The sequence below is a fragment of the Myxocyprinus asiaticus genome, chromosome 19 (assembly GCF_019703515.2).
Source record: "Myxocyprinus asiaticus isolate MX2 ecotype Aquarium Trade chromosome 19, UBuf_Myxa_2, whole genome shotgun sequence".
Lineage (NCBI taxonomy): Eukaryota > Metazoa > Chordata > Actinopteri > Cypriniformes > Catostomidae > Myxocyprinus > Myxocyprinus asiaticus.
In genome coordinates, this window is record NC_059362.1 from 43,468,646 (window position 1) to 43,481,090 (window position 12,445).

At 37.3% G+C, this 12,445-nt stretch overlaps 1 protein-coding gene across 1 annotated transcript; it reads right to left on the reverse strand.

Annotated features, from left to right (window-relative positions):
- Positions 1 to 288: 288 nt before the first annotated feature.
- Positions 289 to 11,063, reverse strand: LOC127409680 (transcription factor AP-2-delta-like). Its single transcript, XM_051644423.1, has 7 exons — positions 10,458 to 11,063; positions 8,218 to 8,278; positions 4,333 to 4,498; positions 3,036 to 3,154; positions 1,731 to 1,872; positions 1,239 to 1,352; positions 289 to 1,153 (listed from the first exon to the last, which is right to left on the reverse strand). Exons 1-7 carry the CDS (start codon positions 10,920 to 10,922, stop codon positions 937 to 939), a joined length of 1,284 nt encoding a protein of 427 aa, XP_051500383.1. The 5' UTR covers positions 10,923 to 11,063; the 3' UTR covers positions 289 to 936.
- Between the last annotated feature and the right edge of the window lie 1,382 nt (positions 11,064 to 12,445).

Here is a 12,445-nt window from a genome sequence, read left to right on the forward strand (position 1 = left end):
ATTAAAACTGTTTATTTTCTCAATGTTTGATGTGGAATGAATCTATGGAAAACATGATTATACTACACCTGAACCAGATAATCAAGTTCTTTAGGCTCATTGAACTTTACTGAAGTAATTTGACAGGTAGAACTTAGAGAACAGAAGCAGGTGAAAATGATCAGTTAATAGATGTAATTGATTAATCAATAAGCAGTGTCAAATCTATAAATATATCATTGCAAATGCACACAAAATATGATTCTTATATAAAAAACACATTAATTCAAGCACAGCCAGGTGAATTAATATAAGACTTTGAGCAATATGCTTTATTGAACACCAGTACTTTGCAGTTAAGGTTATTTCATATATGTAGTTCAAAGCCTACAAGAAAAGATTGAATTTATATATTTATATATAACTTCTTTACAAATGCAGTCAAGATTTTGTGTTCTGGAACAACAGTGGGGAATGTCAGTTTTAGTGTACAAAGTTCAACATGCACAATATACAGTAACTAACAGCAACTGGGAAAGTTGCCTGTAATCATTTACAGTTCCAAACAGACCCAAAATTGGCCTTTCCAGAAATGGAATGTGACTCTTTTAATAAAAGATATTACCATTTTTAAAATCATTATTTAAACTAATTACATACAGAAAAACCTTAAGCAAAATAACCTTTTCAATAACTTATAAAAGAATGAAAATGACTTGCGTTTTGCCAAGTTTCGGGCAGTGAGAATGATGTGACTGTTTTCTACATACAAACAGACTTTCGTATGGGGAAAGCTGAGGTCATAGGAAGTTATGCCAATTTTATAAATAAACAAATATGGAATAAAAATCCTTTAACCCCGCCCCTCGAAGCCACGCCCTGAACAAGGCCCGCCCATCAGTGCTTCGATCAGGAAGTGGGAAAGTGGCCATTCCTGCCTCAGGAGGAGAGTCCGAGTCATTCTATTTTCTCAATTTTACCATCTTTCGTTGGTGCCTCTGTGGTTTTGCGGAGTGTTTTGTCAGAGTTGGAGTTGATCTGGCTGGTGTCAGGTGTTCCTGTGCTCTTATTGGCTGAATGTTTCTCCAGGTAATTTAGCATTTCACTGAGAATCGTTTGAAAGGTGCTGAGCGCCGCGCAAATCGCTGGTGTACCGAATCCATGCGTGATCAGACTGAAACAGATAACAGAAAATCATTATCAATTACTATATTTGAATATATACAAGTGTACTTTATTTTAATGTTGTGTGTTTATACCTGAAGTGCGTTAGATGTCTCTGAATATCCAAATCCAGAATAGGTGTTGGTCTAGAGGAACCGAGCGGAGATCGATCCTGACTTAACAAATCCTGAAATTCCTTACAGATCTGCCTGTAGAGACACACAGCCACACAAAACCCCAATTACAAGGAGAAATCTCTCAAACACAATGAAATACTGCAGTCGGATTTTGTCTCATAACTGCTTAACCTCATAATTCATGCATAAAGGAGATGTTAATGAGATCTTAATTCTCTGCAAACACATACTGTATGTATTTTCATCCAATCCTCCATAATAGAGACTTTTCCAATATTTCATTCTTAAAGTTGCAATTTTGCATCTATGTTTATAAGCTGAGCTGTATTTTTGGAGTTTGTATGCAGACAGACTGCATTAAAGCAGTACTACAATACTACAATACTCTCTGTGTTAGGTATTGGTGATCTGTATTGTTCTTTATATTTTACTAAATAGTTGTTTTCTTACTTGGTGGCCAGCACCATTTTCTTGCGTGTGTTCTGTTCCTTTGGTTCCGTGTGCTGGCGAGCGAGGTGCTCCCCGACCGCTTTGGTCGGAAACTCCGTCTCACAGGTGTAACCAAAGTCCCGAGCCAGGTGTAATGCTTCACCTGAACACACATAAACACAGAGGAAAGAGGATGAGTTGTGCTAAATGAAGAAGTAAAATCGTTTCTAAACTCTGCATAAAAAAAAGATGTTGCATCAGTCTGACACTTTATTCACCTCAGACTCATTAACCATCTTTTTCAAACCTCATAAATATCCTCAAATTCTTATTTCCACTGAGCAAAGATTCTGCCTGTAGACCAACCCTCTAAATATGAGAAGTTATAGAGCAGTAGAGATGATTATTAATCTTGTTTTTTTACACATGAACTAAAACATATTTCAAACGTTTAACTTTATTTTTATTAAATGAGAAACAAGCGTTCAGTCTCTAAACAAATATAAAGAAACTAAATGCATCAATATTAGGTATTTCTGATAAACTCTTTCTCAGATTTCAAGGCAAAGGATCTGTTGAATTGCAAAAAAAAAAAAAAAAAAAAAGCATGTAAAAATGGGCTTTATTAAAGAAAATATGATGAAAATGTGAGTAAACAGTTAAATTCAGGTGTAAACATCAAGCAGGTTCAAAATGCCACAGAAAGCGAGAGAAATGCCCATGAAATTCAATAATTAATTCCTTTTGTTTTATTTGGGACATCTGATATATTTCTTAATATTCTATTTTAGGCCTAGGTATACATACTGTTATTTAAACTATAAGATCTTATTGTTCAGACTAAAAATGTATGTTAATAAATTGATTAACTTAAAGTGTTTGACATAAAAGGATGACACGCAGAAGTTTTATATGACGTCATGAAAATCAAACAGAAAAGTTAATTTCCGACACTGATATCAATTATTTTATATTATGGTAAAGAAAATATGCAAAGACAAAGTTCCCAACTTCATTTGTGACAGCTAGTCCTTTTTGTACTAATCTAAGAGTTAAAAATGCTTCCTTTCAAACAACTTCAAACAAATCAAATCATTCTAAAAATGACAATCATTGTACCATAATCCATCAAATCAATCATTATGATAAAACGTTACTATTAACACGGCATTCCATGTCAGAAAGAAATTCATCCGCTGTCCAAAAAACTGACATGATGTTCCGGTAAACAAGAGTTTCTTCAAATAGTGTTATCATTAAAAAGCTCAATTCACAACCGAACCTGTATTTCCAAAAGCACCCAGTAAACCTCAAATGATTCCTTACCTTCCACTAAAGAGGTCAGCAACGTGACGTTCGCCGCTTTCCTTCTTCCTGCTGGGAGATTGAGTCCCAACCTGTCCAGTTTCTCCCTGAGGCAGCGACCGCCATTCTTTGACTTGGCCCTGAACCACACAGATGGAGAAAGAACGTCAACAACATGCTTACACATATGCAATTCATCATTCACATTTTAGTGGCACTGTTAGTAACCACGCACTCTTCACATCTGGCACAAAATAAAGCCTTTTGGGAAAAATTAAGCTCAGAGCAATTTTACATTTATTATGAAGTCTAAATATTCGAATACGCATCACTTTTGATCCGTTTACGCCTCCATTACCGCATACTTTGAAAAATTATGATGTTAGGAAGCAAAAATGGAGGTTTTAAATTTAGTGTGGATTTTGCCTAAATGAGCACATGAGAACTGTTGCTCCGTGACGACAAAATTGAGTAAAGATGATCAATTAATACATACATTTAAGACCAAACAGCATCACAATCCAACCCTTTTAACCTCATTTTGGGGAATATTTTCTCATTCAGGTGGTGAACGCAAGAAATGATAAACACTAACAATTATATTTGATACAAATATTTCCATAACTGAATGTATACATAATGAGCTACTACCAATAAAGGGTAATCAAATATTTATTGATCAGTATTTTAATTTTTTACACTACAAGTTCTGAATGTTTTATCAGAACAGAGTGTCAACCTGATTTGCAGCATTTTCTGGAGATCTTGTATCTCTGTAGGCGTTAATGAACCTGTGCTTCACCATGATGGGCTGTCCTGTGTGTTTAAATTGAGTGAGTGAATGTTTGTGTATGTATGTGTGTGTGTGTTTCTCTTCTCGTCACTGGCCTCATTTCTGCTCTCCAGTCTGTGTCCCTCATCAATAATGGAACCTCAGCTCCACTGTTCTCATTCTCCCACTCTCCATCTCTCCCTCTCTCATCCATCCACATTCCCTTCTTTATCTCTGGATTAAGTGTCCAGGACACCAAGTCTCTTTCCTCTTTTCTGTTGCTTTCAGGTGTCATTTTGTTTCACCAATGAATTAAAGTGAAAGTCTATAACAATTTTAGCAAAACTTGAGAGCCACAGGACTAATTGCCACTAAATGTGAGCCAACAAACTTCTGTTAATTCTTGAGGAAATGGTTTCAGAACTGGAGTGTGATGCATCCAAATAATAAAGAAATAAGTCCAAGTATCACAAAATTACAAGCTCTGTCAATGTGCATTATTTTACTGTAACTGAGCTTCAGTTGTGTCAAATGTGTGTCCTTTACCTTCTTAATATCCCACCCAGTAGTGAGGCATTGAGACATTCTGGAGGAGAAAGGCGGCGTTTGACTTCAGCGATTGTGACTTTGTACTTTGAGGTAGAACTGAGTAGAGAAAGTCTTCCTGGTACAGAACAGAACAGGTCTGTAGGATTCACTACACACGTGCCACCTGTACACAACAACAAATGCACAACACATTAAACCTGTGGATATGACCAGTTGTGTGGTTTGCCTCTTTTATCTAAAATATTATTTATTTGATAGGCCTACAGAGAATTTTTACCCAAATATTAAAGGAATATTCTGGGTTTAATACAAGTTAAGCTCAGTCGACAGCATTTGTGGCATAATGTTGATTACCACAAAATAAAAAATCATTTTGACTCGTCCCTCCTTTTCTTTAAAAAAAAAAAAAGCAAAAGTCTGGGTTACAGTGAGGCACTTACAATGGAAGTGAATGGGACCAATTTTTGGAGGGTTTAAAGGCAGAAATGTGAGGCTTATAATTTTATTAAAGTGCTCAAAGTAACTTTTCTTTTAAAACTTGTGTTCATACACAAGTGGTTTAAATCGTTGTTTTAGGATTTTGGGTTTACGCCGTTTGTGTCATGCCAACGAAGTTGTAATACTGGACATAACTTTACACAGAAAAGGTTTGTAAGTGATTTTATCACACTAAAATCATGTTAATACACATAATGTTTACGTCTTGTTGCTATACTTTTGAAACAGTGAGTTTTTAAACGTTTACCTACTGGCCCCATTCACTTCCATTGTATGTGCCACATTGTAACCCAGATTTAGCTTTTTTTATTTTTAAGAAAAGGAGGGATGTTGCAAAGTATTTTTTATTTATTTATTTATTTTATCAAAATTATGCCACAAATTCTGTCGATTGAGCGTAACATGTATTGAACCAGCAATATTCCTTTAAAGGCCCATCAAGATATGACACTGCAGGGGCCACAGATTAAATAGTTTTATATGAATAATCATGTTTTGCATAGGACTTGCACTAATTTTATTTTAAATATAGGCAGTGTTCATTTATGCATATATGGTTAGATTATAAAATGCATGTTAGTCTGTACTGGAGTGAAAGGCTCGGCTACTTTATTTAACTATGTGTGTGTACTTGTATGTGAAATTGAATGTATGTGAATGTGTGTGTTCCTGAAGGAGTTTTCTGGCTAGTGGGCCTCTAACCTGCTCCTCATCAGTCACCCTAAAGCGCTCTGACAAACCCAAGATCTCTGCTAGCATGCAAGTTCACTTCACAATAATTCCACCTAAAATGTTTTGGTTCAAGGTGGTTTGTATTTTATGTTGCCACGGGCAATTGAAAAAGAGCTATTGCCGGTAGTCTGGTCGCGCGCGCCGGGCCCAGAGGCGATAGCGGGTATTTAAGCGCAAGGGAAAGTACCCCGAGGCAGCGCACGAGCGATCACAAAGCGAATCAAGCATTTTTTTTTTTTTTTTTTTTTTTGCGAGTTTGCCACGAAAATTAAAGGGGAAAAAGACATAGGCCAAATGCCATTCTGTTTTTATTTCAGCTGTAGTGGTGGTGTGTATTTACGGCGCGCGCATCACCCAGCAAAAACACACGTGAGCGCTTGAGCGAGAGCGCACACAGAGAGGGAGATGCAATTACACACACAGTGTGAGTCTACACAGCGCGCGCGCGCCTGTGTGTGTGAAGGCGGGGTGTAGCTTGATCAAATTCCTGAAAGCTAAGAGGGATAATCATGATTAAAACACAGACGACTTTTCTAAGTAGGATCCTCGTTTCTTGAGTGATTTCTTTTGAAAAAGGTTATCTGAATATTCAACGAAGCCAAAGCTCTGCAGTCAGTATGAACAACATTAATATGATCTCCACTGAATTTGGAGCCGCGCGGCATTAACATATCAAAGCGTCGCCCGAGGCGCGAAAAGCTATCGATACATGAGCGCGAGGTAAAGCAATGATTATTGGTTGTGATGGTTGGAGCGGCGGAGCTCGCGGCTAAATCCTGCACACCATTAACTGGATGTGATGGCGAGCCCAACACCTAGACCGAGTTTATTAAAAATTAAGCGCCAAAGACACCGTTGGCTTTATGGCAAACTCCACATGTGTGTCGATCCGCTTCTGCTTTGAAGATACAAAGATGCGACTGATATTAAGAAAATATTGAGGAATGTTCGCCGTGTGGAACACGATTCAGATCATCCTCACAAGACGCGTGATTTTACAAAATACAGTGAAAGACAGCATACAGACATTCTTCTGAGATATTGAACGTCTCAGTGGAAAATTACCTTGAGATATGTATGTTTTAAAAGGCCTTGAACTTCAGAAAAATATATAGTTCTTTAATTATGCGTTCTCAGACTAATTAATTAATCCAGCCGCAAAGACAGGCCTAACATTAATTTAAATAAAAGATCAAGACTGTTTACGACACTAAAAACACAACAACAACAACAACAACAATAAAACATAATTTACGTGCAATTTGCGTTTATAAAATCTAAATAATTTTAAAATAAAGGCCTTATTCTAGTAGGTAACAGAATGCGAATACTAGGAAATTATCGAATACTAAAAACAAACTGTGTTTGCAAGAAACATGTAAATACATTGTGTATTGTATTGTGTATTTCATATAATTAATATACAAATTAATTGCCGGTACTGAAATGTTTAGTATTTATTTGTTCATTTGTATTGAATTTTTCTTTTTGTAACAATTACAAATAATAGTAATAACAGTAACAGTTATTAATGGATTAGGCCTGTTGACTGACATTTCCATTCGTATGATTTCTTTTTATTACTAAAATAAACTTTTTAGATAAAATTCTGTATTAATAATATTTTAGATATATATCTGTTTCTCCATTTATTTATTTATTTATTTATTTTGGATTCTTGCTATAGGTAGAAAATGCTCTCGTTAGATGAATGTTCATATTCTTCAGCTATAACTAAAATATCAGGTATCTGTCAGGTCCTTGGAAAGCAGTAGGCCCATCTATTGAAACATAAATAAGTCGCTTTTTTTATTGTATTTTACCATATTGTGTTTTACATAATAATAGTCAAAAAAGGCACAGTTAAAGGGGGAAAATAATTGGAATAGAAAAGTGTGTGTGTGTGTGTGTGTGTGGGAGGGTTTAGGTGGTTTACGAGGACTTTTTTTTTAGGTTACAAACTGGTAATTACAAGGGTAATATGTTATAAATGTGGTTTATGAGGACATTTATATAGTGTCCCCATAATTCAAATCGCTTAAAAAAACATACTAAATTATGTTTTATTTTTTTTTTTTTTTTTTTTTTTTGAAAATGTAAAAATGCAGAAAGTTTTTGTGAGGGTTAGGTTTAGGGGTAGGGTTAGGGTTAGGGGATAGAATCTATAGTTTGTACAGTATAAAAATCATTATGCCTATGGAGAGTCCTCATAATGATAGCTGCACCAACATGTGTGTGTGTGTGTGTGTGTGTGTGTGTGGGCAGGTTTAAGTGGTTTACGAGGACATTTTTTTTAGGTTATAAACTGGTAATTACAAGGGTATTGTGCTATAAATGTGGTTTATGAGGACATTTCTAGTGTCCCCATAATTTAAATCGCTTAAAAAATATACTAAATTATGTTTTATTGAAAATGTAAAAATGCAGAAAGTTTTTGTGAGGGTTAGGTTTAGGGGTAGGGGTAGGGTTAGGGGATAGAATCTATAGTTCATACAGTATAAAAATCATTATGTCTATGGAGAGTCCTCATAATGATAGCTGCACCGACATGTGTGTGTGTGTGTGTGTGTGTGTGTGTGTGTGTGTGTGTGTGTGTGTGTGTGTGTGTGTGTGTGTGTGTGTGTGTGTGTGGGTAGTGTGTTGTGATCTTACCTCTCCGGATAACTCCGCCTTGGCCATTTAAAACGAGCCCGCATTGAGCGTCTACAGATCCCTACACACACACAAACTTCATAATTAGTAATGAATCTTATACATAGAGCTCAAATTTGTATTTGACGAGGCATATAGGCCTACCACACATTAAAAAGACCACGTGTCTTGGTTACAGGTAATTAATGAAGTCAGTTGCTGAGGTACACGGAACCTGTTACATTATGATGGTTATTTTACTCTCGCTTATCAGTGATGTCATCAGCCAAATGAACACTGAATTGTATCAAAAGAAAAGAGTTAATCCATCTCACAAGCCACGACCAGTCTGGAGGCCAAATCAGACACACAACACACACAAAAAACACGCATTCACATACACTCAGACACACACACAAAGAGCACATGATTCACCCACACACGCTTACATCCACACTGACACCATACTGGCGTGCTCTTGTAACCCTTTAACAAACTCCTGCTCTATTTTTATTTTCCCCCCGCAGTTAAAGTGATTATAAAATCAATACAAAAACCCGTCGGATCAGGCATAAATTACGCGCGTGTGTGTTAAAGGTGCGGCAGCTTCTATTGTTCTGCGTGCCAAATCTGTTTAGCGGCTCAAAGATGCGCTTGTGCGCACGAGACTGCCCGCATCTGTTCCGCAGCCTTTACCGAGAGCACGGTTTCATTCAGCCCCAAAGAAAGGTCCAAACCTTTTCACGAGACGTATGTGTTTCTCTCTCTCTCTCTCTCTCTCTCTCTCTCTCTTTTTATGTGTATGTGTGTGTGTGTGTGTGTTTTCCTATGGGCTTTTTAGTGTGCGTGTGCAGACTGTTCCTGAACAAGCACAGCATTTCAGTTCAAAAACTCAATGATTACGACTAAACTTCTACAGCTATTCATAACAATTCATATAAAAAGTAAATATACTTCTTATTTTAACATTGCATCAGTGATAAAACAACGTTAACGCAGTTTTACACACAGTGGGTGTTTTCTGACAATTTAGACTGTTGAAATTAAAAATTGAATAAATAATAAAGGCTATTTCTATAACGTGCACGTTGTTATTTGGACACATTGTCTAAATATGCCCTGCAAAAACGTGATGGGCAACCTCAAATTAATTACGCAACTATTATTTTTTATTATTATTATTCAACGCAATAAAAACAGGGGAAATGCAAATTTCCCTCATATATCTTATATTAGTTTTGTATTTCGTTCTATGATCTAATCTTTTCCATAATCATATTCGTTTCTATTAATTCTGTAAATTGAATTACGTTGACTTTATCATTTCAAAAATCAACAATGTATTACAATCGGAATTCCCTTTGTATTTCATTAAGTTAAATTCTTAAATATCACGTTGACTGTAAATACGCTATTCTCAAATGCATTTTTCCAATTTTAATTTTAACTATAACTTTTTTTTTTTTTTTTTTTTTTTTTTTTGGTAAATCGAGTTGCATCGCAGCGTATATATCCATATAATGGATATTATAATTATTTTCATCTTAAATTTTTTTTGACACACCAGTTAAACTTGAGCTGTTTCAGATGTCTGTGCATAAATAACCAGTTGATTGACATTAAGTCCTAAATTGGATAAACTACGGTGCTCTACTTCGGAGGATTTGCCCATTGTTCGCACTTTTTCAAGCCGTTAATCCGCCTTTTAACAGAGGAAAAAAGAAACGGCGGCTTTACAGCAGCAAGGCCTGACATACGCACACTCCATACTTCTCAATATTCACTATATTAAACATGTTCAATCTCCCAGCTGAATTAACTTAAATGTGCTGCTTCCAAACGTTTAAGAATATGGGGTGAAATACGTGTCAAAAATATGTCCTATCCTTCACGTGTTTGGAATTAGTGTAGCCGATTTCTCACGCATAAAGCCTATTATTTTTTCGCATTGTAAATAGCTACGCGATTCCTGCAAGATGCACGTGTGCATAATTTCTTTTATTCTATTTAAATGAGCTATTTCGAACAGCGAATTCCTTTTAAGACCTTTCTTGAGGCTTCGGCCTCAAAGCGATCGCTCGGTCTCGAATTTTGTGTTTCAATCCTTCCTGAAGTTCAAGGTTTTTGTTCAAGCCCTCGGGCAATAATTTCTTCTGTTTGGACAGTGAAAGTGACTGTAAGCGTCAAGCTCTCTGCAGTCTGCATGTGAGGCAATGAGTGTGTATTTTGTGCTTTAACGGTATAATGCCGGTGATGTGTACCTGTAGGTCATCGGCCCCCGGTGGCGGCAGCCCCAGACCCGCCCCGGGCAGCAGTCTTTGCTCGGGGTGCATGCCGTACTGTGAGCCGTGGCTCATGATTGACAGGTCATGCCTGCGGTACGCGTCCAGGCAGCCCAGTTCCCGCCGCTGTTCGTCCAGACACGAGGACTTGAGAGCCCGGGCGTTGTGAAGGTTGATGAAGTCTGCCGGTTCGCCGTGATGGAGCTGCTGGTAATACTGCTGTGAGTGATGGAGAGAGTTTAACGAGTACGCGTCCGGGTTCACGGCCGGGTGGCTGTGCTGGAACTCATAGTGGAAGGACTGGTGGTGTAATGGCGTGTACTGGTGGTTCGTGGGAAAGTACGGGGAGGCAAACTCGGTTCCGGTAGCTGGATATGTAAGCGGAGACGACGAAGAGTAAGCGACAGACGAGTTGGCCACAGATTCCAAGCATCCGAGTTGCATCAAACGGTAGCTGTTTGATCCGTCGTGACGTATCTGTGCGGGGGAAAAAAGAGAAAAATATGAGGGATGTCATTTACACGCGCTCGCAGCGATCCGCGCGCATTTCTCACGCGGCGGAAACTCAAACCTTCCCCAAACACACAAACACACACAGCAGCTCAAAGTGTCTTTAGAAAAGTACCTGACGGCGATGTCATCTCTCCGTGCCTGGGAGGGAGTGCGTGAAACTGCAAAATGCTTCACGAGCTCACAGCGTTTTTTTTTCCTTCTTTTTTTCTCCCTCACTTGTCTATCATTTGCCACGGAGTGTGTTATTTTACTACATTGTTAATACATCTATGCAAAACTACTGAATGCATTTTGTCCCAACAATCTGCGCTAGTTTTACTGCAGGTAAGACACAAGAGTCTACCAAAATAATAATAATGCTTACAATAAAAAAGCAAATTAATGTAATCACGGTGGAGACTTTTACCTCAACACTCGAGAGCCATATTTTCCATAAATCCAAATAGTAAAAAGGCGTTTTTACCAGAACTGAACCGACTAATCCAACATGTTATTAATCCTCACCTTACAATAAACTCCCTGTACAACTTAGCCATAAAATTCATTCTGCTGTGCAAAATGAGCATCCTCTCCCTCTGTGTGATGCTACGCTAAATTAAATAAGATGTTTTTTTGTTTTTTTGTGAGGTGATAAGAAATACATTTAAAATACCTCCGCATCGTGCACCAGTCCCGGAAATGTTGCTGACATTCTCGCGATCCAATAACCCTATTTCCTCGCGCTGTTGAACGAATGAAAGCAAAAATCCCAAAAATAGCGCGTGAAAATGAAATGTGGCCTCGCGCGGTCGGTAAAAGCGGCTGAAATGCCTCCCCTCTGCACAAAGCGCTTCCTGGCTCGGATTTTGTACTTGCTGGGTATTTCTCCGGCTGATGTCGTAGGTCCCTTGGTAATATAGAAGTTTTGAAAATTAAGCATCAGCATTGAGGAAAGGGAGGACAATAGAGAGAGCAGCCTCATCCCTGGAGACACGGAATAAATATTGTATCTTCGCCTAATAAGGAACCAAGTGCGCTTTCAACATTTTTGACGATTTTTGTGGACATTTCTTTAAGGTCGTTTGTGTTTTCTTTAGCAGGCCAGTTTTATTTGTCTGTTTTCATCGCGGCTTTTTGGATTTTTTTTTATTTTTATTTTCCGACGACACGTAAGTTTAACTCAATATATTGTGGCATTGTAATTTTGCACAATTAAACATTCTGTTCTGTTATTTGGCTTGTTTATAGTGCGGTCTTTATCTGTTTTATTTACGTCTTATTGTATTTATTTGAATGAGAGACAAGTCGCATGAAGCCAAAAACAATTTAATCCCGTTCAAAGACTATGTTAGAGCGAATATTTTCTAAATTATTATCACAAAAGGCTATTTTTTTTTTAATTTTTTTTTAGTAAAACTAAAATTAATCGAACATTTAGAAACGGGATGATTCTCAAAAACATTTAACAACAAAAG

Bases quoted from the DNA above. Each gene is read 5' to 3' on its own strand.
- LOC127409680 (XM_051644423.1), bottom strand. From the start codon at position 10,922: ATGCAACTCGGATGCTTGGAATCTGTGGCCAACTCGTCTGTCGCTTAC. The intron at 3,155-4,332 runs GTAAAGGACACA...TGTGTGGTTCAG, and splicing joins CTGGGTGGGATATTAAGAAG to GGCCAAGTCAAAGAATGGCG. The intron at 1,154-1,238 runs GTATAAACACAC...TATCTGTTTCAG, and splicing joins AGACATCTAACGCACTTCAG to TCTGATCACGCATGGATTCG.